Here is a 24,167-nt window from a genome sequence, read left to right on the forward strand (position 1 = left end):
GTAATTCGTTTTGTGTGCGCTGCAACGGGGACTATTAGAGAAAGATTTTTTGGTACTGTCCATGTTCGCGATACGAATGCGGAGACACTGTACGATGGTTTGATAACGCAGTTAGAGAAGTGGGGATTGCTTTTGGCGAATTGTAGAGGTCAGGGATATGATGGTGCGTCCAACATGTCGGGTGATTTTACTGGTCTTCAGCGACGTCTACGCTCTCAGTGTCCTTATGCCTACTATGTTCACTGTTTCGCGCATCGACTTAATCTCGTCCTAGTTTCAGTGACTATGAACACGGTCTCGGTGGTGCAATGCTTCGACACCGTGCAAGGGATTCACACTACTGTAAGTGCTTCGTGTAAAAGGAAAGATCAACTTCTTGACGAAGCCGCTGTGGAATTGGAAAAAATGCTTGATCAAGGACATCTAGAATCTGGTAGAGGTTTAAATCAACCAACTTCTACCGAGGGTCTTAGCAAAACAAGGTGGAATTGCCACATTCGCGCGTTAAGAAAAGTCAAGATGCTTTGGGCCTCAATTACAAGTGTATTAGAGCGTGTAGTGGTCGATGGTGTGAACCCCCACAAACGCGCTGAGGCGTCAGGAATTTTAGAGAAGATGTGGACTTTCGACTTCGTATTTCATATGGAGGTTCTCACAGCAGTTTTGGGGAAAACATATCGGCTGTCCCAATTTTTGCAGAAAGATGACGTCGATATCGTGTCAGCTGTGAATATGACGAAGCAGGTATCCAAAGAACTAAAAAAATGCTCGATGATAGTTCTATGACTGGGAACTCGCCAAGTTTTGAATCGATTTGGGACTCATCGGTGAATTTTTGCAAATCAATACAAGTTGACGATACCCCTCTCATTCCTGACAAAAATGACTCGTGGAAACGACGCGGAATGAGAAGTCGGGTGTGTGGCAGGACTGGAATTCCAGGAGCGGACTCCTCCAGGGATGGTATCCAGTCTACAAAAGAAGCTCACTATCGTGACGAAGTATATAACTGTATCCTTCGTGACCTGCTTTCTGAAATGGATTCACGATTTAGTGGAGAAGTCCTTAGTCTCATGGAATTGTGCGGATCGCTCAGTCCACGTGATAATTTCAAGAATTGGAGCGCTACTAAAATTGTTGAGCTGGCTAAAACATTTTATCCCGATGATTTCACCGATGAGCTGGACGACCTTCGAGAAGAGGCCACTCGGTTTCGCAATTTGGCAAAGATCGACAAAAGGTTCCAAAAATTGAAGACAACGCAGCAACTATGCATCCAACTCGTCGGGACCGATAACAACGAGCTGTTCCCGACCTTGCACCGAATTATTAACGTGGTGTGTGTGCTGCCTGTAACAACTGCTACTACGGAGAGGTCTTTCTCAGCCATGAAAAGAATTAAGACGCGGCTCAGAACAACAATGGGAGATCTTTGGATGTCAAACCTGATGGTTTTGGCTATCGAGCGTGATCTTACAAACAGCATCGACAAAGACTCGGTCCTCGAAAAGTTTAAAGGGATGACAAAAAGGAGAATCGAAATGTAGGTTGTGGATTTTACAAAAAAAAATCTATGCCCCCCATTTTTTTTAAGGCTGGCTCCGCCTCTGAGCATGCCACCCTCGTGTCGTCCGCGGTGTGCTGCGCCTTCAGGCAAGCGCATGGCAGACCGGTTAGCGGCGCTAATGTTCCTACGTGCGTCCTCTACGCAGCGCTCCTATCGCAGGGCAGGGGGCTCATCGGCTGCAGCTTGCTGCACGAGCTGCCAGGCACGCGCAGCAAGCTGCAGCCTTGCATGTGCACATGAAGTAGATAAGCTACATTCTAAAAAATGACCGGTCATTTCATATCTGACCGGGGTGATATTTTGGAAATGGTTTGGACATTTTTGGGGGCTCTCAAGTGGTGATATTTTTTGCACCATTTGTCAATTCTGACCCCCCCTAATAGGACCGGAGTGCGATTCGTATGATATAAGAAAAAAAGTACACGGTTGGAATTTGTTTTTTTGTTTCCGTAAATGTATTTTCATCTCAACGATTTTCCAAAACTACTTTCAGTGTTTTGGAAGAATCTGTTTTATTTTTATGCAATGCTTTAGTGGGCTATATACTGTACTATATACCGTACTTCATAAAATAAATGCTTAACAAAAAACAGCGGCTTTGAAGCGTTCTTCGGATGGTTTTGAATTAAATTTACGTTTTGTCCAATCAGAATGCAGTATTGTGCAAAGTCTTAACACGAAAACCGCAGTTTTAGGAAAAATCGGGGCGTTTTAACGTTAAGATGAGTGCAGTTTTAACCCTATCGCGAACCGTCTTACATTTGTATAGCATACAATGCTCTCCATTTTTTTTTGCAAATGGGCTCACCATGAGCCTATTGCCAAAAGAGAGGTACTTGAGATATTGGACCTTTACTATGTAAGAGATACAATAGTGGTATGCGGTAGTTTTTTTCCAATTATAATTGTATAGTACTTTATAGTATGACACTACAAATAATCTTTCAAAATAAGTATACAAAGTACTGGTGTCACGAGTCCATAAGCTGTAACATCTAGAGGATTCGATATGCAACGTCGAAGAACTTGATGCATTTGATTTGATCGGTTTTTACCTCACTATCCAGTTATTGTAGGCTACTGTAAGCGTATTAATGCGCAGATCTATCTATCGTCTTCTTATGACCTTTAAGATACCACATGACGAGCAATTGAAAACTGAGTGCGATTCGTATTATGATAAGAACAAATGCACTGTTGAAATATGCTTGGCTCGGTAAATGTATTTTCATCTCAACGATTTACCAGAATTACTTTCAGTATTTAGGGATAATCTGTTAAGGTTTTTGAAGTGCTTTCGGCTAGTGGGCTATATACCAGCGCCGCTTTGTAGCGATGGGACAGCCAATACGCAAAAAGTACCATTTGATTTTCGGCCAATGCCATGTCTCTCACGGGACGTACGTTCGTCACAAGTCACACACTTCTTCAACATGACCGCTTGTGATGGTGCGCTAGCGCGTTGGCCGGTATGCATGTGCCTTGCATACTTCGATAAAAAGAAAATACACTCAAATTCTCGATCAGATTTACGTTCATTTCAGAATTTTCCTCGATCGTGCAAGGCGGTCATGCAGCGCTCAAGCGACGCCACAGCAGCAGACCAAGCCAGGTCGGCGAAAAGGAGCCTGACCTTCCCGTCTGTCTCCATCGGGAAGTACATCTTCTCCAGCGAGAAGCTGCGCCACGTCAACATGCGCTCCTGCAACGATCGAAGCGGAGACCGGGTTGTGGCCTACATCTGCGACCAGTATTGTGCAGAAGTGCACTGGTCGAAAGTGACAGGCACAAAGCGCTACAAGATGACCGAGCAAGTCCAAGGTAATTTTTGGAGCGCAACAAGATGACCGAGCAAGTCCAAGGTAATTTTTGGAGCGCTACAAGATGACCGAGCAAGTCCAGGTGATTTTTGGCCAGTTTAGTAAAATATTTTAATTATCATAAAATATTAACAAAACTTTTGAAACTGATTTATTTGTATCATAAGTGCCCCACAATTATAATTGTATAGTACTTTATAGTATGACACTACAAATAATCTTTCAAAATAAGTATACAAAGTACTGGTGTCACGAGTCCATAAGCTGTAACATCTAGAGGATTCGATATGCAACGTCGAAGAACTTGATGCATTTGATTTGATCGGTTTTTACCTCACTATCCAGTTATTGTAGGCTACTGTAAGCGTATTAATGCGCAGATCTATCTATCGTCTTCTTATGACCTTTAAGATACCACATGACGAGCAATTGAAAACTGAGTGCGATTCGTATTATGATAAGAACAAATGCACTGTTGAAATATGCTTGGCTCGGTAAATGTATTTTCATCTCAACGATTTACCAGAATTACTTTCAGTATTTAGGGATAATCTGTTAAGGTTTTTGAAGTGCTTTCGGCTAGTGGGCTATATACCAGCGCCGCTTTGTAGCGATGGGACAGCCAATACGCAAAAAGTACCATTTGATTTTCGGCCAATGCCATGTCTCTCACGGGACGTACGTTCGTCACAAGTCACACACTTCTTCAACATGACCGCTTGTGATGGTGCGCTAGCGCGTTGGCCGGTATGCATGTGCCTTGCATACTTCGATAAAAAGAAAATACACTCAAATTCTCGATCAGATTTACGTTCATTTCAGAATTTTCCTCGATCGTGCAAGGCGGTCATGCAGCGCTCAAGCGACGCCACAGCAGCAGACCAAGCCAGGTCGGCGAAAAGGAGCCTGACCTTCCCGTCTGTCTCCATCGGGAAGTACATCTTCTCCAGCGAGAAGCTGCGCCACGTCAACATGCGCTCCTGCAACGATCGAAGCGGAAACCGGGTTGTGGCCTACATCTGCGACCAGTATTGTGCAGAAGTGCACTGGTCGAAAGTGACAGGCACAAAGCGCTACAAGATGACCGAGCAAGTCCAAGGTAATTTTTGGAGCGCTACAAGATGACCGAGCAAGTCCAAGGTAATTTTTGGAGCGCTACAAGATGACCGAGCAAGTCCAGGTGATTTTTGGCCAGTTTAGTAAAATATTTTAATTATCATAAAATATTAACAAAACTTTTGAAACTGATTTATTTGTATCATAAGTGCCCCACAATTATAATTGTATAGTACTTTATAGTATGACACTACAAATAATCTTTCAAAATAAGTATACAAAGTACTGGTGTCACGAGTCCATAAGCTGTAACATCTAGAGGATTCGATATGCAACGTCGAAGAACTTGATGCATTTGATTTGATCGGTTTTTACCTCACTATCCAGTTATTGTAGGCTACTGTAAGCGTATTAATGCGCAGATCTATCTATCGTCTTCTTATGACCTTTAAGATACCACATGACGAGCAATTGAAAACTGAGTGCGATTCGTATTATGATAAGAACAAATGCACTGTTGAAATATGCTTGGCTCGGTAAATGTATTTTCATCTCAACGATTTACCAGTATTACTTTCAGTATTTAGGGATAATCTGTTAAGGTTTTTGAAGTGCTTTCGGCTAGTGGGCTATATACCAGCGCCGCTTTGTAGCGATGGGACAGCCAATACGCAAAAAGTACCATTTGATTTTCGGCCAATGCCATGTCTCTCACGGGACGTACGTTCGTCACAAGTCACACACTTCTTCAACATGACCGCTTGTGATGGTGCGCTAGCGCGTTGGCCGGTATGCATGTGCCTTGCATACTTCGATAAAAAGAAAATACACTCAAATTCTCGATCAGATTTACGTTCATTTCAGAATTTTCCTCGATCGTGCAAGGCGGTCATGCAGCGCTCAAGCGACGCCACAGCAGCAGACCAAGCCAGGTCGGCGAAAAGGAGCCTGACCTTCCCGTCTGTCTCCATCGGGAAGTACATCTTCTCCAGCGAGAAGCTGCGCCACGTCAACATGCGCTCCTGCAACGATCGAAGCGGAGACCGGGTTGTGGCCTACATCTGCGACCAGTATTGTGCAGAAGTGCACTGGTCGAAAGTGACAGGCACAAAGCGCTACAAGATGACCGAGCAAGTCCAAGGTAATTTTTGGAGCGCTACAAGATGACCGAGCAAGTCCAGGTGATTTTTGGCCAGTTTAGTAAAATATTTTAATTATCATAAAATATTAACAAAACTTTTGAAACTGATTTATTTGTATCATAAGTGCCCCACAATTATAATTGTATAGTACTTTATAGTATGACACTACAAATAATCTTTCAAAATAAGTATACAAAGTACTGGTGTCACGAGTCCATAAGCTGTAACATCTAGAGGATTCGATATGCAACGTCGAAGAACTTGATGCATTTGATTTGATCGGTTTTTACCTCACTATCCAGTTATTGTAGGCTACTGTAAGCGTATTAATGCGCAGATCTATCTATCGTCTTCTTATGACCTTTAAGATACCACACGACGAGCAATTGAAAACTGAGTGCGATTCGTATTATGATAAGAACAAATGCACTGTTGAAATATGCTTGGCTCGGTAAATGTATTTTCATCTCAACGATTTACCAGAATTACTTTCAGTATTTAGGGATAATCTGTTAAGGTTTTTGAAGTGCTTTCGGCTAGTGGGCTATATACCAGCGCCGCTTTGTAGCGATGGGACAGCCAATACGCAAAAAGTACCATTTGATTTTCGGCCAATGCCATGTCTCTCACGGGACGTACGTTCGTCACAAGTCACACACTTCTTCAACATGACCGCTTGTGATGGTGCGCTAGCGCGTTGGCCGGTATGCATGTGCCTTGCATACTTCGATAAAAAGAAAATACACTCAAATTCTCGATCAGATTTACGTTCATTTCAGAATTTTCCTCGATCGTGCAAGGCGGTCATGCAGCGCTCAAGCGACGCCACAGCAGCAGACCAAGCCAGGTCGGCGAAAAGGAGCCTGACCTTCCCGTCTGTCTCCATCGGGAAGTACATCTTCTCCAGCGAGAAGCTGCGCCACGTCAACATGCGCTCCTGCAACGATCGAAGCGGAGACCGGGTTGTGGCCTACATCTGCGACCAGTATTGTGCAGAAGTGCACTGGTCGAAAGTGACAGGCACAAAGCGCTACAAGATGACCGAGCAAGTCCAAGGTAATTTTTGGAGCGCTACAAGATGACCGAGCAAGTCCAGGTGATTTTTGGCCAGTTTAGTAAAATATTTTAATTATCATAAAATATTAACAAAACTTTTGAAACTGATTTATTTGTATCATAAGTGCCCCACAATTATAATTGTATAGTGCAAGGCGATCATGCAGCGCTCAAGCGACGCCACAGCAGCAGACCAAGCCAGGTCGGCGAAAAGGAGCCTGACCTTCCCGTCTGTCTCCATCGGGAAGTACATCTTCTCCAGCGAGAAGCTGCGCCACGTCAACATGCGCTCCTGCAACGATCGAAGCGGAGACCGGGTTGTGGCCTACATCTGCGACCAGTATTGTGCAGAAGTGCACTGGTCGAAAGTGACAGGCACAAAGCGCTACAAGATGACCGAGCAAGTCCAAGGTAATTTTTGGAGCGCTACAAGATGACCGAGCAAGTCCAGGTGATTTTTGGCCAGTTTAGTAAAATATTTTAATTATCATAAAATATTAACAAAACTTTTGAAACTGATTTATTTGTATCATAAGTGCCCCACAATTATAATTGTATAGTACTTTATAGTATGACACTACAAATAATCTTTCAAAATAAGTATACAAAGTACTGGTGTCACGAGTCCATAAGCTGTAACATCTAGAGGATTCGATATGCAACGTCGAAGAACTTGATGCATTTGATTTGATCGGTTTTTACCTCACTATCCAGTTATTGTAGGCGTATTAATGCGCAGATCTATCTATCGTCTTCTTATGACCTTTAAGATACCACATGACGAGCAATTGAAAACTGAGTGCGATTCGTATTATGATAAGAACAAATGCACTGTTGAAATATGCTTGGCTCGGTAAATGTATTTTCATCTCAACGATTTACCAGAATTACTTTCAGTATTTAGGGATAATCTGTTAAGGTTTTTGAAGTGCTTTCGGCTAGTGGGCTATATACCAGCGCCGCTTTGTAGCGATGGGACAGCCAATACGCAAAAAGTACCATTTGATTTTCGGCCAATGCCATGTCTCTCACGGGACGTACGTTCGTCACAAGTCACACACTTCTTCAACATGACCGCTTGTGATGGTGCGCTAGCGCGTTGGCCGGTATGCATGTGCCTTGCATACTTCGATAAAAAGAAAATACACTCAAATTCTCGATCAGATTTACGTTCATTTCAGAATTTTCCTCGATCGTGCAAGGCGGTCATGCAGCGCTCAAGGGACGCCACAGCAGCAGACCAAGCCAGGTCGGCGAAAAGGAGCCTGACCTTCCCGTCTGTCTCCATCCGGAAGTACATCTTCTCCAGCGAGAAGCTGCGCCACGTCAACATGCGCTCCTGCAACGATCGAAGCGGAGACCGGGTTGTGGCCTACATCTGCGACCAGTATTGTGCAGAAGTGCACTGGTCGAAAGTGACAGGCACAAAGCGCTACAAGATGACCGAGCAAGTCCAAGGTAATTTTTGGAGCGCTACAAGATGACCGAGCAAGTCCAGGTGATTTTTGGCCAGTTTAGTAAAATATTTTAATTATCATAAAATATTAACAAAACTTTTGAAACTGATTTATTTGTATCATAAGTGCCCCACAATTATAATTGTATAGTACTTTATAGTATGACACTACAAATAATCTTTCAAAATAAGTATACAAAGTACTGGTGTCACGAGTCCATAAGCTGTAACATCTAGAGGATTCGATATGCAACGTCGAAGAACTTGATGCATTTGATTTGATCGGTTTTTACCTCACTATCCAGTTATTGTAGGCTACTGTAAGCGTATTAATGCGCAGATCTATCTATCGTCTTCTTATGACCTTTAAGATACCACATGACGAGCAATTGAAAACTGAGTGCGATTCGTATTATGATAAGAACAAATGCACTGTTGAAATATGCTTGGCTCGGTAAATGTATTTTCATCTCAACGATTTACCAGAATTACTTTCAGTATTTAGGGATAATCTGTTAAGGTTTTTGAAGTGCTTTCGGCTAGTGGGCTATATACCAGCGCCGCTTTGTAGCGATGGGACAGCCAATACGCAAAAAGTACCATTTGATTTTCGGCCAATGCCATGTCTCTCACGGGACGTACGTTCGTCACAAGTCACACACTTCTTCAACATGACCGCTTGTGATGGTGCGCTAGCGCGTTGGCCGGTATGCATGTGCCTTGCATACTTCGATAAAAAGAAAATACACTCAAATTCTCGATCAGATTTACGTTCATTTCAGAATTTTCCTCGATCGTGCAAGGCGGTCATGCAGCACTCAAGCGACGCCACAGCAGCAGACCAAGCCAGGTCGGCGAAAAGGAGCCTGACCTTCCCGTCTGTCTCCATCGGGAAGTACATCTTCTCCAGCGAGAAGCTGCGCCACGTCAACATGCGCTCCTGCAACGATCGAAGCGGAGACCGGGTTGTGGCCTACATCTGCGACCAGTATTGTGCAGAAGTGCACTGGTCGAAAGTGACAGGCACAAAGCGCTACAAGATGACCGAGCAAGTCCAAGGTAATTTTTGGAGCGCTACAAGATGACCGAGCAAGTCCAGGTGATTTTTGGCCAGTTTAGTAAAATATTTTAATTATCATAAAATATTAACAAAACTTTTGAAACTGATTTATTTGTATCATAAGTACCCCACAATTATAATTGTATAGTACTTTATAGTATGACACTACAAATAATCTTTCAAAATAAGTATACAAAGTACTGGTGTCACGAGTCCATAAGCTGTAACATCTAGAGGATTCGATATGCAACGTCGAAGAACTTGATGCATTTGATTTGATCGGTTTTTACCTCACTATCCAGTTATTGTAGGCTACTGTAAGCGTATTAATGCGCAGATCTATCTATCGTCTTCTTATGACCTTTAAGATACCACATGACGAGCAATTGAAAACTGAGTGCGATTCGTATTATGATAAGAACAAATGCACTGTTGAAATATGCTTGGCTCGGTAAATGTATTTTCATCTCAACGATTTACCAGAATTACTTTCAGTATTTAGGGATAATCTGTTAAGGTTTTTGAAGTGCTTTCGGCTAGTGGGCTATATACCAGCGCCGCTTTGTAGCGATGGGACAGCCAATACGCAAAAAGTACCATTTGATTTTCGGCCAATGCCATGTCTCTCAAGGGACGTACGTTCGTCACAAGTCACACACTTCTTCAACATGACCGCTTGTGATGGTGCGCTAGCGCGTTGGCCGGTATGCATGTGCCTTGCATACTTCGATAAAAAGAAAATACACTCAAATTCTCGATCAGATTTACGTTCATTTCAGAATTTTCCTCGATCGTGCAAGGCGGTCATGCAGCGCTCAAGCGACGCCACAGCAGCAGACCAAGCCAGGTCGGCGAAAAGGAGCCTGACCTTCCCGTCTGTCTCCATCGGGAAGTACATCTTCTCCAGCGAGAAGCTGCGCCACGTCAACATGCGCTCCTGCAACGATCGAAGCGGAGACCGGGTTGTGGCCTACATCTGCGACCAGTATTGTGCAGAAGTGCACTGGTCGAAAGTGACAGGCACAAAGCGCTACAAGATGACCGAGCAAGTCCAAGGTAATTTTTGGAGCGCTACAAGATGACCGAGCAAGTCCAGGTGATTTTTGGCCAGTTTAGTAAAATATTTTAATTATCATAAAATATTAACAAAACTTTTGAAACTGATTTATTTGTATCATAAGTGCCCCACAATTATAATTGTATAGTACTTTATAGTATGACACTACAAATAATCTTTCAAAATAAGTATACAAAGTACTGGTGTCACGAGTCCATAAGCTGTAACATCTAGAGGATTCGATATGCAACGTCGAAGAACTTGATGCATTTGATTTGATCGGTTTTTACCTCACTATCCAGTTATTGTAGGCTACTGTAAGCGTATTAATGCGCAGATCTATCTATCGTCTTCTTATGACCTTTAAGATACCACATGACGAGCAATTGAAAACTGAGTGCGATTCGTATTATGATAAGAACAAATGCACTGTTGAAATATGCTTGGCTCGGTAAATGTATTTTCATCTCAACGATTTACCAGAATTACTTTCAGTATTTAGGGATAATCTGTTAAGGTTTTTGAAGTGCTTTCGGCTAGTGGGCTATATACCAGCGCCGCTTTGTAGCGATGGGACAGCCAATACGCAAAAAGTACCATTTGATTTTCGGCCAATGCCATGTCTCTCACGGGACGTACGTTCGTCACAAGTCACACACTTCTCCAACATGACCGCTTGTGATGGTGCGCTAGCGCGTTGGCCGGTATGCATGTGCCTTGCATACTTCGATAAAAAGAAAATACACTCAAATTCTCGATCAGATTTACGTTCATTTCAGAATTTTCCTCGATCGTGCAAGGCGGTCATGCAGCGCTCAAGCGACGCCACAGCAGCAGACCAAGCCAGGTCGGCGAAAAGGAGCCTGACCTTCCCGTCTGTCTCCATCGGGAAGTACATCTTCTCCAGCGAGAAGCTGCGCCACGTCAACATGCGCTCCTGCAACGATCGAAGCGGAGACCGGGTTGTGGCCTACATCTGCGACCAGTATTGTGCAGAAGTGCACTGGTCGAAAGTGACAGGCACAAAGCGCTACAAGATGACCGAGCAAGTCCAAGGTAATTTTTGGAGCGCTACAAGATGACCGAGCAAGTCCAGGTGATTTTTGGCCAGTTTAGTAAAATATTTTAATTATCATAAAATATTAAGGCTAGTGGGCTATATACCAGCGCCGCTTTGTAGCGATGGGACAGCCAATACGCAAAAAGTACCATTTGATTTTCGGCCAATGCCATGTCTCTCAAGGGACGTACGTTCGTCACAAGTCACACACTTCTTCAACATGACCGCTTGTGATGGTGCGCTAGCGCGTTGGCCGGTATGCATGTGCCTTGCATACTTCGATAAAAAGAAAATACACTCAAATTCTCGATCAGATTTACGTTCATTTCAGAATTTTCCTCGATCGTGCAAGGCGGTCATGCAGCGCTCAAGCGACGCCACAGCAGCAGACCAAGCCAGGTCGGCGAAAAGGAGCCTGACCTTCCCGTCTGTCTCCATCGGGAAGTACATCTTCTCCAGCGAGAAGCTGCGCCACGTCAACATGCGCTCCTGCAACGATCGAAGCGGAGACCGGGTTGTGGCCTACATCTGCGACCAGTATTGTGCAGAAGTGCACTGGTCGAAAGTGACAGGCACAAAGCGCTACAAGATGACCGAGCAAGTCCAAGGTAATTTTTGGAGCGCAACAAGATGACCGAGCAAGTCCAAGGTAATTTTTGGAGCGCTACAAGATGACCGAGCAAGTCCAGGTGATTTTTGGCCAGTTTAGTAAAATATTTTAATTATCATAAAATATTAACAAAACTTTTGAAACTGATTTATTTGTATCATAAGTGCCCCACAATTATAATTGTATAGTACTTTATAGTATGACACTACAAATAATCTTTCAAAATAAGTATACAAAGTACTGGTGTCACGAGTCCATAAGCTGTAACATCTAGAGGATTCGATATGCAACGTCGAAGAACTTGATGCATTTGATTTGATCGGTTTTTACCTCACTATCCAGTTATTGTAGGCTACTGTAAGCGTATTAATGCGCAGATCTATCTATCGTCTTCTTATGACCTTTAAGATACCACATGACGAGCAATTGAAAACTGAGTGCGATTCGTATTATGATAAGAACAAATGCACTGTTGAAATATGCTTGGCTCGGTAAATGTATTTTCATCTCAACGATTTACCAGAATTACTTTCAGTATTTAGGGATAATCTGTTAAGGTTTTTGAAGTGCTTTCGGCTAGTGGGCTATATACCAGCGCCGCTTTGTAGCGATGGGACAGCCAATACGCAAAAAGTACCATTTGATTTTCGGCCAATGCCATGTCTCTCAAGGGACGTACGTTCGTCACAAGTCACACACTTCTTCAACATGACCGCTTGTGATGGTGCGCTAGCGCGTTGGCCGGTATGCATGTGCCTTGCATACTTCGATAAAAAGAAAATACACTCAAATTCTCGATCAGATTTACGTTCATTTCAGAATTTTCCTCGATCGTGCAAGGCGATCATGCAGCGCTCAAGCGACGCCACAGCAGCAGACCAAGCCAGGTCGGCGAAAAGGAGCCTGACCTTCCCGTCTGTCTCCATCGGGAAGTACATCTTCTCCAGCGAGAAGCTGCGCCACGTCAACATGCGCTCCTGCAACGATCGAAGCGGAGACCGGGTTGTGGCCTACATCTGCGACCAGTATTGTGCAGAAGTGCACTGGTCGAAAGTGACAGGCACAAAGCGCTACAAGATGACCGAGCAAGTCCAAGGTAATTTTTGGAGCGCTACAAGATGACCGAGCAAGTCCAAGGTAATTTTTGGAGCGCTACAAGATGACCGAGCAAGTCCAGGTGATTTTTGGCCAGTTTAGTAAAATATTTTAATTATCATAAAATATTAACAAAACTTTTGAAACTGATTTATTTGTATCATAAGTGCCCCACAATTATAATTGTATAGTACTTTATAGTATGACACTACAAATAATCTTTCAAAATAAGTATACAAAGTACTGGTGTCACGAGTCCATAAGCTGTAACATCTAGAGGATTCGATATGCAACGTCGAAGAACTTGATGCATTTGATTTGATCGGTTTTTACCTCACTATCCAGTTATTGTAGGCTACTGTAAGCGTATTAATGCGCAGATCTATCTATCGTCTTCTTATGACCTTTAAGATACCACATGACGAGCAATTGAAAACTGAGTGCGATTCGTATTATGATAAGAACAAATGCACTGTTGAAATATGCTTGGCTCGGTAAATGTATTTTCATCTCAACGATTTACCAGAATTACTTTCAGTATTTAGGGATAATCTGTTAAGGTTTTTGAAGTGCTTTCGGCTAGTGGGCTATATACCAGCGCCGCTTTGTAGCGATGGGACAGCCAATACGCAAAAAGTACCATTTGATTTTCGGCCAATGCCATGTCTCTCAAGGGACGTACGTTCGTCACAAGTCACACACTTCTTCAACATGACCGCTTGTGATGGTGCGCTAGCGCGTTGGCCGGTATGCATGTGCCTTGCATACTTCGATAAAAAGAAAATACACTCAAATTCTCGATCAGATTTACGTTCATTTCAGAATTTTCCTCGATCGTGCAAGGCGATCATGCAGCGCTCAAGCGACGCCACAGCAGCAGACCAAGCCAGGTCGGCGAAAAGGAGCCTGACCTTCCCGTCTGTCTCCATCGGGAAGTACATCTTCTCCAGCGAGAAGCTGCGCCACGTCAACATGCGCTCCTGCAACGATCGAAGCGGAGACCGGGTTGTGGCCTACATCTGCGACCAGTATTGTGCAGAAGTGCACTGGTCGAAAGTGACAGGCACAAAGCGCTACAAGATGACCGAGCAAGTCCAAGGTAATTTTTGGAGCGCTACAAGATGACCGAGCAAGTCCAGGTGATTTTTGGCCAGTTTAGTAAAATATTTTAATTATCATAAAATATTAACAAAACTTTTGAAACTGATTTATTTGTATCATAAGTGCCCCACAATTATAATTGTATAGTACTTTATAGTATGACACTACAAATAATCTTTCAAAATAAGTATACAAAGTACTGGTGTCACGAGTCCATAAGCTGTAACATCTAGAGGATTCGATATGCAACGTCGAAGAACTTGATGCATTTGATTTGATCGGTTTTTACCTCACTATCCAGTTATTGTAGGCTACTGTAAGCGTATTAATGCGCAGATCTATCTATCGTCTTCTTATGACCTTTAAGATACCACATGACGAGCAATTGAAAACTGAGTGCGATTCGTATTATGATAAGAACAAATGTACTGTTGAAATATGCTTGGCTCGGTAAATGTATTTTCATCTCAACGATTTACCAGAATTACTTTCAGTATTTAGGGATAATCTGTTAAGGTTTTTGAAGTGCTTTCGGCTAGTGGGCTATATACCAGCGCCGCTTTGTAGCGATGGGACAGCCAATACGCAAAAAGTACCATTTGATTTTCGGCCAATGCCATGTCTCTCATGGGACGTACGTTCGTCACAAGTCACACACTTCTTCAACATGACCGCTTGTGATGGTGCGCTAGCGCGTTGGCCGGTATGCATGTGCCTTGCATACTTCGATAAAAAGAAAATACACTCAAATTCTCGATCAGATTTACGTTCATTTCAGAATTTTCCTCGATCGTGCAAGGCGATCATGCAGCGCTCAAGCGACGCCACAGCAGCAGACCAAGCCAGGTCGGCGAAAAGGAGCCTGACCTTCCCGTCTGTCTCCATCGGGAAGTACATCTTCTCCAGCGAGAAGCTGCGCCACATCAACATGCGCTCCTGCAACGATCGAAGCGGAGACCGGGTTGTGGCCTACATCTGCGACCAGTATTGTGCAGAAGTGCACTGGTCGAAAGTGACAGGCACAAAGCGCTACAAGATGACCGAGCAAGTCCAAGGTAATTTTTGGAGCGCTACAAGATGACCGAGCAAGTCCAGGTGATTTTTGGCCAGTTTAGTAAAATATTTTAATTATCATAAAATATTAACAAAACTTTTGAAACTGATTTATTTGTATCATAAGTGCCCCACAATTATAATTGTATAGTACTTTATAGTATGACACTACAAATAATCTTTCAAAATAAGTATACAAAGTACTGGTGTCACGAGTCCATAAGCTGTAACATCTAGAGGATTCGATATGCAACGTCGAAGAACTTGATGCATTTGATTTGATCGGTTTTTACCTCACTATCCAGTTATTGTAGGCTACTGTAAGCGTATTAATGCGCAGATCTATCTATCGTCTTCTTATGACCTTTAAGATACCACATGACGAGCAATTGAAAACTGAGTGCGATTCGTATTATGATAAGAACAAATGTACTGTTGAAATATGCTTGGCTCGGTAAATGTATTTTCATCTCAACGATTTACCAGAATTACTTTCAGTATTTAGGGATAATCTGTTAAGGTTTTTGAAGTGCTTTCGGCTAGTGGGCTATATACCAGCGCCGCTTTGTAGCGATGGGACAGCCAATACGCAAAAAGTACCATTTGATTTTCGGCCAATGCCATGTCTCTCATGGGACGTACGTTCGTCACAAGTCACACACTTCTTCAACATGACCGCTTGTGATGGTGCGCTAGCGCGTTGGCCGGTATGCATGTGCCTTGCATACTTCGATAAAAAGAAAATACACTCAAATTCTCGATCAGATTTACGTTCATTTCAGAATTTTCCTCGATCGTGCAAGGCGGTCATGCAGCGCTCAAGCGACGCCACAGCAGCAGACCAAGCCAGGTCGGCGAAAAGGAGCCTGACCTTCCCGTCTGTCTCCATCGGGAAGTACATCTTCTCCAGCGAGAAGCTGCGCCACGTCAACATGCGCTCCTGCAACGATCGAAGCGGAGACCGGGTTGTGGCCTACATCTGCGACCAGTATTGTGCAGAAGTGCACTGGTCGAAAGTGACAGGCACAAAGCGCTACAAGATGACCGAGCAAGTCCAAGGTAATTTTCTGAAATGAACGTAAATCTGATCGAGAATTTGAGTGTATTTTCTTTTTATCGAAGTATGCAAGGCACATGCATACCGGCCAACGCGCTAGCGCACCATCACAAGCGGTCATGTTGAAGAAGTGTGTGACTTGTGACGAACGTACGTCCCATGAGAGACATGGCATTGGCCGAAAATCAAATGGTACTTTTTGCGTATTGGCTGTCCCATCGCTACAAAGCGGCGCTGGTATATAGCCCACTAGCCGAAAGCACTTCAAAAACCTTAACAGATTATCCCTAAATACTGAAAGTAATTCTGGTAAATCGTTGAGATGAAAATACATTTACCGAGCCAAGCATATTTCAACAGTGCATTTGTTCTTATCATAATACGAATCGCACTCAGTTTTCAATTGCTCGTCATGTGGTATCTTAAAGGTCATAAGAAGACGATAGATAGATCTGCGCATTAATACGCTTACAGTAGCCTACAATAACTGGATAGTGAGGTAAAAACCGATCAAATCAAATGCATCAAGTTCTTCGACGTTGCATATCGAATCCTCTAGATGTTACAGCTTATGGACTCGTGACACCAGTACTTTGTATACTTATTTTGAAAGATTATTTGTAGTGTCATACTATAAAGTACTATACAATTATAATTGTGGGGCACTTATGATACAAATAAATCAGTTTCAAAAGTTTTGTTAATATTTTATGATAATTAAAATATTTTACTAAACTGGCCAAAAATCACCTGGACTTGCTCGGTCATCTTGTAGCGCTTTGTGCCTGTCACTTTCGACCAGTGCACTTCTGCACAATACTGGTCGCAGATGTAGGCCACAACCCGGTCTCCGCTTCGATCGTTGCAGGAGCGCATGTTGATGTGGCGCAGCTTCTCGCTGGAGAAGATGTACTTCCCGATGGAGACAGACGGGAAGGTCAGGCTCCTTTTCGCCGACCTGGCTTGGTCTGCTGCTGTGGCGTCGCTTGAGCGCTGCATGACCGCCTTGCACGATCGAGGAAAATTCCAGCTTATGGACTCGTGACACCAGTACTTTGTATACTTATTTTGAAAGATTATTTGTAGTGTCATACTATAAAGTACTATACAATTATAATTGTGGGGCACTTATGATACAAATAAATCAGTTTCAAAAGTTTTGTTAATATTTTATGATAATTAAAATATTTTACTAAACTGGCCAAAAATCACCTGGACTTGCTCGGTCATCTTGTAGCGCTCCAAAAATTACCTTGGACTTGCTCGGTCATCTTGTAGCGCTCCAAAAATTACCTTGGACTTGCTCGGTCATCTTGTAGCGCTTTGTGCCTGTCACTTTCGACCAGTGCACTTCTGCACAATACTGGTCGCAGATGTAGGCCACAACCCGGTCTCCGCTTCGATCGTTGCAGGAGCGCATGTTGACGTGGCGCAGCTTCTCGCTGGAGAAGATGTACTTCCCGATGGAGACAGACGGGAAGGTCAGGCTCCTTTTCGCCGACCTGGCTTGGTCTGCTGCTGTGGCGTCGCTTGAGCGCTGCATGATCGCCTTGCACGATCGAGGAAAATTCTGAAATGAACGTAAATCTGATCGAGAATTTGAGTGTATTTTCTTTTTATCGAAGTATGCAAGGCACATGCATACCGGCCAACGCGCTAGCGCACCATCACAAGCGGTCATGTTGAAGAAGTGTGTGACTTGTGACGAACGTACGTCCCGTGAGAGACATGGCATTGGCCGAAAATCAAATGGTACTTTTTGCGTATTGGCTGTCCCATCGCTACAAAGCGGCGCTGGTATATAGCCCACTAGCCGAAAGCACTTCAAAAACCTTAACAGATTATCCCTAAATACTGAAAGTAATTCTGGTAAATCGTTGAGATGAAAATACATTTACCGAGCCAAGCATATTTCAACAGTGCATTTGTTCTTATCATAATACGAATCGCACTCAGTTTTCAATTGCTCGTCATGTGGTATCTTAAAGGTCATAAGAAGACGATAGATAGATCTGCGCATTAATACGCTTACAGTAGCCTACAATAACTGGATAGTGAGGTAAAAACCGATCAAATCAAATGCATCAAGTTCTTCGACGTTGCATATCGAATCCTCTAGATGTTACAGCTTATGGACTCGTGACACCAGTACTTTGTATACTTATTTTGAAAGATTATTTGTAGTGTCATACTATAAAGTACTATACAATTATAATTGTGGGGCACTTATGATACAAATAAATCAGTTTCAAAAGTTTTGTTAATATTTTATGATAATTAAAATATTTTACTAAACTGGCCAAAAATCACCTGGACTTGCTCGGTCATCTTGTAGCGCTCCAAAAATTACCTTGGACTTGCTCGGTCATCTTGTAGCGCTTTGTGCCTGTCACTTTCGACCAGTGCACTTCTGCACAATACTGGTCGCAGATGTAGGCCACAACCCGGTCTCCGCTTCGATCGTTGCAGGAGCGCATGTTGATGTGGCGCAGCTTCTCGCTGGAGAAGATGTACTTCCCGATGGAGACAGACGGGAAGGTCAGGCTCCTTTTCGCCGACCTGGCTTGGTCTGCTGCTGTGGCGTCGCTTGAGCGCTGCATGACCGCCTTGCACGATCGAGGAAAATTCTGAAATGAACGTAAATCTGATCGAGAATTTGAGTGTATTTTCTTTTTATCGAAGTATGCAAGGCACATGCATACCGGCCAACGCGCTAGCGCACCATCACAAGCGGTCATGTTGAAGAAGTGTGTGACTTGTGACGAACGTACGTCCCGTGAGAGACATGGCATTGGCCGAAAATCAAATGGTACTTTTTGCGTATTGGCTGTCCCATCGCTACAAAGCGGCGCTGGTATATAGCTCACTAGCCGAAAGCACTTCAAAAACCTTAACAGATTATCCCTAAATACTGAAAGTAATTCTGGTAAATCGTTGAGATGAAAATACATTTACCGAGCCAAGCATATTTCAACAGTGCATTTGTTCTTATCATAATACGAATCGCACTCAGTTTTCAATTGCTCGTCATGTGGTATCTTAAAGGTCATAAGAAGACGATAGATAGATCTGCGCATTAATACGCTTACAGTAGCCTACAATAACTGGATAGTGAGGTAAAAACCGATCAAATCAAATGCATCAAGTTCTTCGACGTTGCATATCGAATCCTCTAGATGTTACAGCTTATGGACTCGTGACACCAGTACTTTGTATACTTATTTTGAAAGATTATTTGTAGTGTCATACTATAAAGTACTATACAATTATAATTGTGGGGCACTTATGATACAAATAAATCAGTTTCAAAAGTTTTGTTAATATTTTATGATAATTAAAATATTTTACTAAACTGGCCAAAAATCACCTGGACTTGCTCGGTCATCTTGTAGCGCTCCAAAAATTACCTTGGACTTGCTCGGTCATCTTGTAGCGCTTTGTGCCTGTCACTTTCGACCAGTGCACTTCTGCACAATACTGGTCGCAGATGTAGGCCACAACCCGGTTTCCGCTTCGATCGTTGCAGGAGCGCATGTTGATGTGGCGCAGCTTCTCGCTGGAGAAGATGTACTTCCCGATGGAGACAGACGGGAAGGTCAGGCTCCTTTTCGCCGACCTGGCTTGGTCTGCTGCTGTGGCGTCGCTTGAGTGCTGCATGACCGCCTTGCACGATCGAGGAAAATTCTGAAATGAACGTAAATCTGATCGAGAATTTGAGTGTATTTTCTTTTTATCGAAGTATGCAAGGCACATGCATACCGGCCAACGCGCTAGCGCACCATCACAAGCGGTCATGTTGAAGAAGTGTGTGACTTGTGACGAACGTACGTCCCGTGAGAGACATGGCATTGGCCGAAAATCAAATGGTACTTTTTGCGTATTGGCTGTCCCATCGCTACAAAGCGGCGCTGGTATATAGCCCACTAGCCGAAAGCACTTCAAAAACCTTAACAGATTATCCCTAAATACTGAAAGTAATTCTGGTAAATCGTTGAGATGAAAATACATTTACCGAGCCAAGCATATTTCAACAGTGCATTTGTTCTTATCATAATACGAATCGCACTCAGTTTTCAATTGCTCGTCATGTGGTATCTTAAAGGTCATAAGAAGACGATAGATAGATCTGCGCATTAATACGCTTACAGTAGCCTACAATAACTGGATAGTGAGGTAAAAACCGATCAAATCAAATGCATCAAGTTCTTCGACGTTGCATATCGAATCCTCTAGATGTTACAGCTTATGGACTCGTGACACCAGTACTTTGTATACTTATTTTGAAAGATTATTTGTAGTGTCATACTATAAAGTACTATACAATTATAATTGTGGGGCACTTATGATACAAATAAATCAGTTTCAAAAGTTTTGTTAATATTTTATGATAATTAAAATATTTTACTTAACTGGCCAAAAATCACCTGGACTTGCTCGGTCATCTTGTAGCGCTTTGTGCCTGTCACTTTCGACCAGTGCACTTCTGCACAATACTGGTCGCAGATGTAGGCCACAACCCGGTCTCCGCTTCGATCGTTGCAGGAGCGCATGTTGACGTGGCGCAGCTTCTCGCTGGAGAAGATGTACTTCCCGATGGAGACAGACGGGAAGGTCAGGCTCCTTTTCGCCGACCTGGCTTGGTCTGCTGCTGTGGCGTCGCTTGAGCGCTGCATGACCGCCTTGCACGATCGAGGAAAATTCTGAAATGAACGTAAATCTGATCGAGAATTTGAGTGTATTTTCTTTTTATCGAAGTATGCAAGGCACATGCATACCGGCCAACGCGCTAGCGCACCATCACAAGCGGTCATGTTGGAGAAGTGTGTGACTTGTGACGAACGTACGTCCCGTGAGAGACATGGCATTGGCCGAAAATCAAATGGTACTTTTTGCGTATTGGCTGTCCCATCGCTACAAAGCGGCGCTGGTATATAGCCCACTAGCCGAAAGCACTTCAAAAACCTTAACAGATTATCCCTAAATACTGAAAGTAATTCTGGTAAATCGTTGAGATGAAAATACATTTACCGAGCCAAGCATATTTCAACAGTGCATTTGTTCTTATCATAATACGAATCGCACTCAGTTTTCAATTGCTCGTCATGTGGTATCTTAAAGGTCATAAGAAGACGATAGATAGATCTGCGCATTAATACGCTTACAGTAGCCTACAATAACTGGATAGTGAGGTAAAAACCGATCAAATCAAATGCATCAAGTTCTTCGACGTTGCATATCGAATCCTCTAGATGTTACAGCTTATGGACTCGTGACACCAGTACTTTGTATACTTATTTTGAAAGATTATTTGTAGTGTCATACTATAAAGTACTATACAATTATAATTGTGGGGCACTTATGATACAAATAAATCAGTTTCAAAAGTTTTGTTAATATTTTATGATAATTAAAATATTTTACTAAACTGGCCAAAAATCACCTGGACTTGCTCGGTCATCTTGTAGCGCTTTGTGCCTGTCACTTTCGACCAGTGCACTTCTGCACAATACTGGTCGCAGATGTAGGCCACAACCCGGTCTCCGCTTCGATCGTTGCAGGAGCGCATGTTGACGTGGCGCAGCTTCTCGCTGGAGAAGATGTACTTCCCGATGGAGACAGACGGGAAGGTCAGGCTCCTTTTCGCCGACCTGGCTTGGTCTGCTGCTGTGGCGTCGCTTGAGCGCTGCATGATCGCCTTGCACGATCGAGGAAAATTCTGAAATGAACGTAAATCTGATCGAGAATTTGAGTGTATTTTCTTTTTATCGAAGTATGCAAGGCACATGCATACCGGCCAACGCGCTAGCGCACCATCACAAGCGGTCATGTTGAAGAAGTGTGTGAATTCTGAAATGAACGTAAATCTGATCGAGAATTTGAGTGTATTTTCTTTTTATCGAAGTATGCAAGGCACATGCATACCGGCCAACGCGCTAGCGCACCATCACAAGCGGTCATGTTGAAGAAGTGTGTGACTTGTGACGAACGTACGTCCCGTGAGAGACATGGCATTGGCCGAAAATCAAATGGTACTTTTTGCGTATTGGCTGTCCCATCGCTACAAAGCGGCGCTGGTATATAGCCCACTAGCCGAAAGCACTTCAAAAACCTTAACAGATTATCCCTAAATACTGAAAGTAATTCTGGTAAATCGTTGAGATGAAAATACATTTACCGAGCCAAGCATATTTCAACAGTGCATTTGTTCTTATCATAATACGAATTGCACTCAGTTTTCAATTGCTCGTCATGTGGTATCTTAAAGGTCATAAGAAGACGATAGATAGATCTGCGCATTAATACGCTTACAGTAGCCTACAATAACTGGATAGTGAGGTAAAAACCGATCAAATCAAATGCATCAAGTTCTTCGACGTTGCATATCGAATCCTCTAGATGTTACAGCTTATGGACTCGTGACACCAGTACTTTGTATACTTATTTTGAAAGATTATTTGTAGTGTCATACTATAAAGTACTATACAATTATAATTGTGGGGCACTTATGATACAAATAAATCAGTTTCAAAAGTTTTGTTAATATTTTATGATAATTAAAATATTTTACTAAACTGGCCAAAAATCACCTGGACTTGCTCGGTCATCTTGTAGCGCTTTGTGCCTGTCACTTTCGACCAGTGCACTTCTGCACAATACTGGTCGCAGATGTAGGCCACAACCCGGTCTCCGCTTCGATCGTTGCAGGAGCGCATGTTGACGTGGCGCAGCTTCTCGCTGGAGAAGATGTACTTCCCGATGGAGACAGACGGGAAGGTCAGGCTCCTTTTCGCCGACCTGGCTTGGTCTGCTGCTGTGGCGTCGCTTGAGCGCTGCATGACCGCCTTGCACGATCGAGGAAAATTCTGAAATGAACGTAAATCTGATCGAGAATTTGAGTGTATTTTCTTTTTATCGAAGTATGCAAGGCACATGCATACCGGCCAACGCGCTAGCGCACCATCACAAGCGGTCATGTTGAAGAAGTGTGTGACTTGTGACGAACGTACGTCCCGTGAGAGACATGGCATTGGCCGAAAATCAAATGGTACTTTTTGCGTATTGGCTGTCCCATCGCTACAAAGCGGCGCTGGTATATAGCCCACTAGCCGAAAGCACTTCAAAAACCTTAACAGATTATCCCTAAATACTGAAAGTAATTCTGGTAAATCGTTGAGATGAAAATACATTTACCGAGCCAAGCATATTTCAACAGTGCATTTGTTCTTATCATAATACGAATCGCACTCAGTTTTCAATTGCTCGTCATGTGGTATCTTAAAGGTCATAAGAAGACGATAGATAGATCTGCGCATTAATACGCTTACAGTAGCCTACAATAACTGGATAGTGAGGTAAAAACCGATCAAATCAAATGCATCAAGTTCTTCGACGTTGCATATCGAATCCTCTAGATGTTACAGCTTATGGACTCGTGACACCAGTACTTTGTATACTTATTTTGAAAGATTATTTGTAGTGTCATACTATAAAGTACTATACAATTATAATTGTGGGGCACTTATGATACAAATAAATCAGTTTCAAAAGTTTTGTTAATATTTTATGATAATTAAAATATTTTACTAAACTGGCCAAAAATCACCTGGACTTGCTCGGTCATCTTGTAGCGCTTTGTGCCTGTCACTTTCGACCAGTGCACTTCTGCACAATACTGGTCGCAGATGTAGGCCACAACCCGGTCTCCGCTTCGATCGTTGCAGGAGCGCATGTTGACGTGGCGCAGCTTCTCGCTGGAGAAGATGTACTTCCCGATGGAGACAGACGGGAAGGTCAGGCTCCTTTTCGCCGACCTGGCTTGGTCTGCTGCTGTGGCGTCGCTTGAGCGCTGCATGACCGCCTTGCACGATCGAGGAAAATTCTGAAATGAACGTAAATCTGATCGAGAATTTGAGTGTATTTTCTTTTTATCGAAGTATGCAAGGCACATGCATACCGGCCAACGCGCTAGCGCACCAT

At 43.3% G+C, this 24,167-nt stretch overlaps 2 protein-coding genes across 2 annotated transcripts; one reads left to right on the forward strand and one right to left on the reverse strand.

Annotated features, from left to right (window-relative positions):
• Positions 1-3,138: 3,138 nt before the first annotated feature.
• PHYSODRAFT_330639 (hypothetical protein) lies at positions 3,139-15,161 on the forward strand (the record flags this gene model as incomplete). Its single annotated transcript, XM_009527336.1, has 24 exons — positions 3,139-3,388; positions 4,124-4,134; positions 4,231-4,486; positions 5,222-5,232; positions 5,329-5,584; positions 6,279-6,289; positions 6,386-6,641; positions 6,828-7,052; positions 7,737-7,747; positions 7,844-8,099; positions 8,794-8,804; positions 8,901-9,156; positions 9,851-9,861; positions 9,958-10,213; positions 10,908-10,918; positions 11,015-11,270; positions 11,520-11,530; positions 11,627-11,882; positions 12,618-12,628; positions 12,725-12,980; positions 13,716-13,726; positions 13,823-14,078; positions 14,773-14,783; positions 14,880-15,161. The coding sequence occupies 24 exons, from the start codon at positions 3,139-3,141 to the stop codon at positions 15,159-15,161; spliced, it is 3,438 nt and encodes a 1,145-aa protein (XP_009525631.1).
• A 750-nt stretch (positions 15,162-15,911) lies between these two features.
• PHYSODRAFT_330640 (hypothetical protein) lies at positions 15,912-24,042 on the reverse strand (the record flags this gene model as incomplete). The annotated part of the gene is made up of 11 exons (XM_009527337.1): positions 15,912-16,073; positions 16,941-17,164; positions 17,484-17,739; positions 17,836-17,846; positions 18,541-18,796; positions 18,893-18,903; positions 19,598-19,853; positions 20,615-20,869; positions 21,631-21,885; positions 22,778-23,032; positions 23,794-24,042. 11 exons carry the CDS (start codon positions 24,040-24,042, stop codon positions 15,912-15,914), a joined length of 2,190 nt encoding a protein of 729 aa, XP_009525632.1.
• Positions 24,043-24,167: the final 125 nt, after the last annotated feature.

The sequence above is a fragment of the Phytophthora sojae genome (assembly GCF_000149755.1).
Source record: "Phytophthora sojae unplaced genomic scaffold PHYSOscaffold_4, whole genome shotgun sequence".
Classification (NCBI taxonomy): domain Eukaryota; phylum Oomycota; class Peronosporomycetes; order Peronosporales; family Peronosporaceae; genus Phytophthora; species Phytophthora sojae.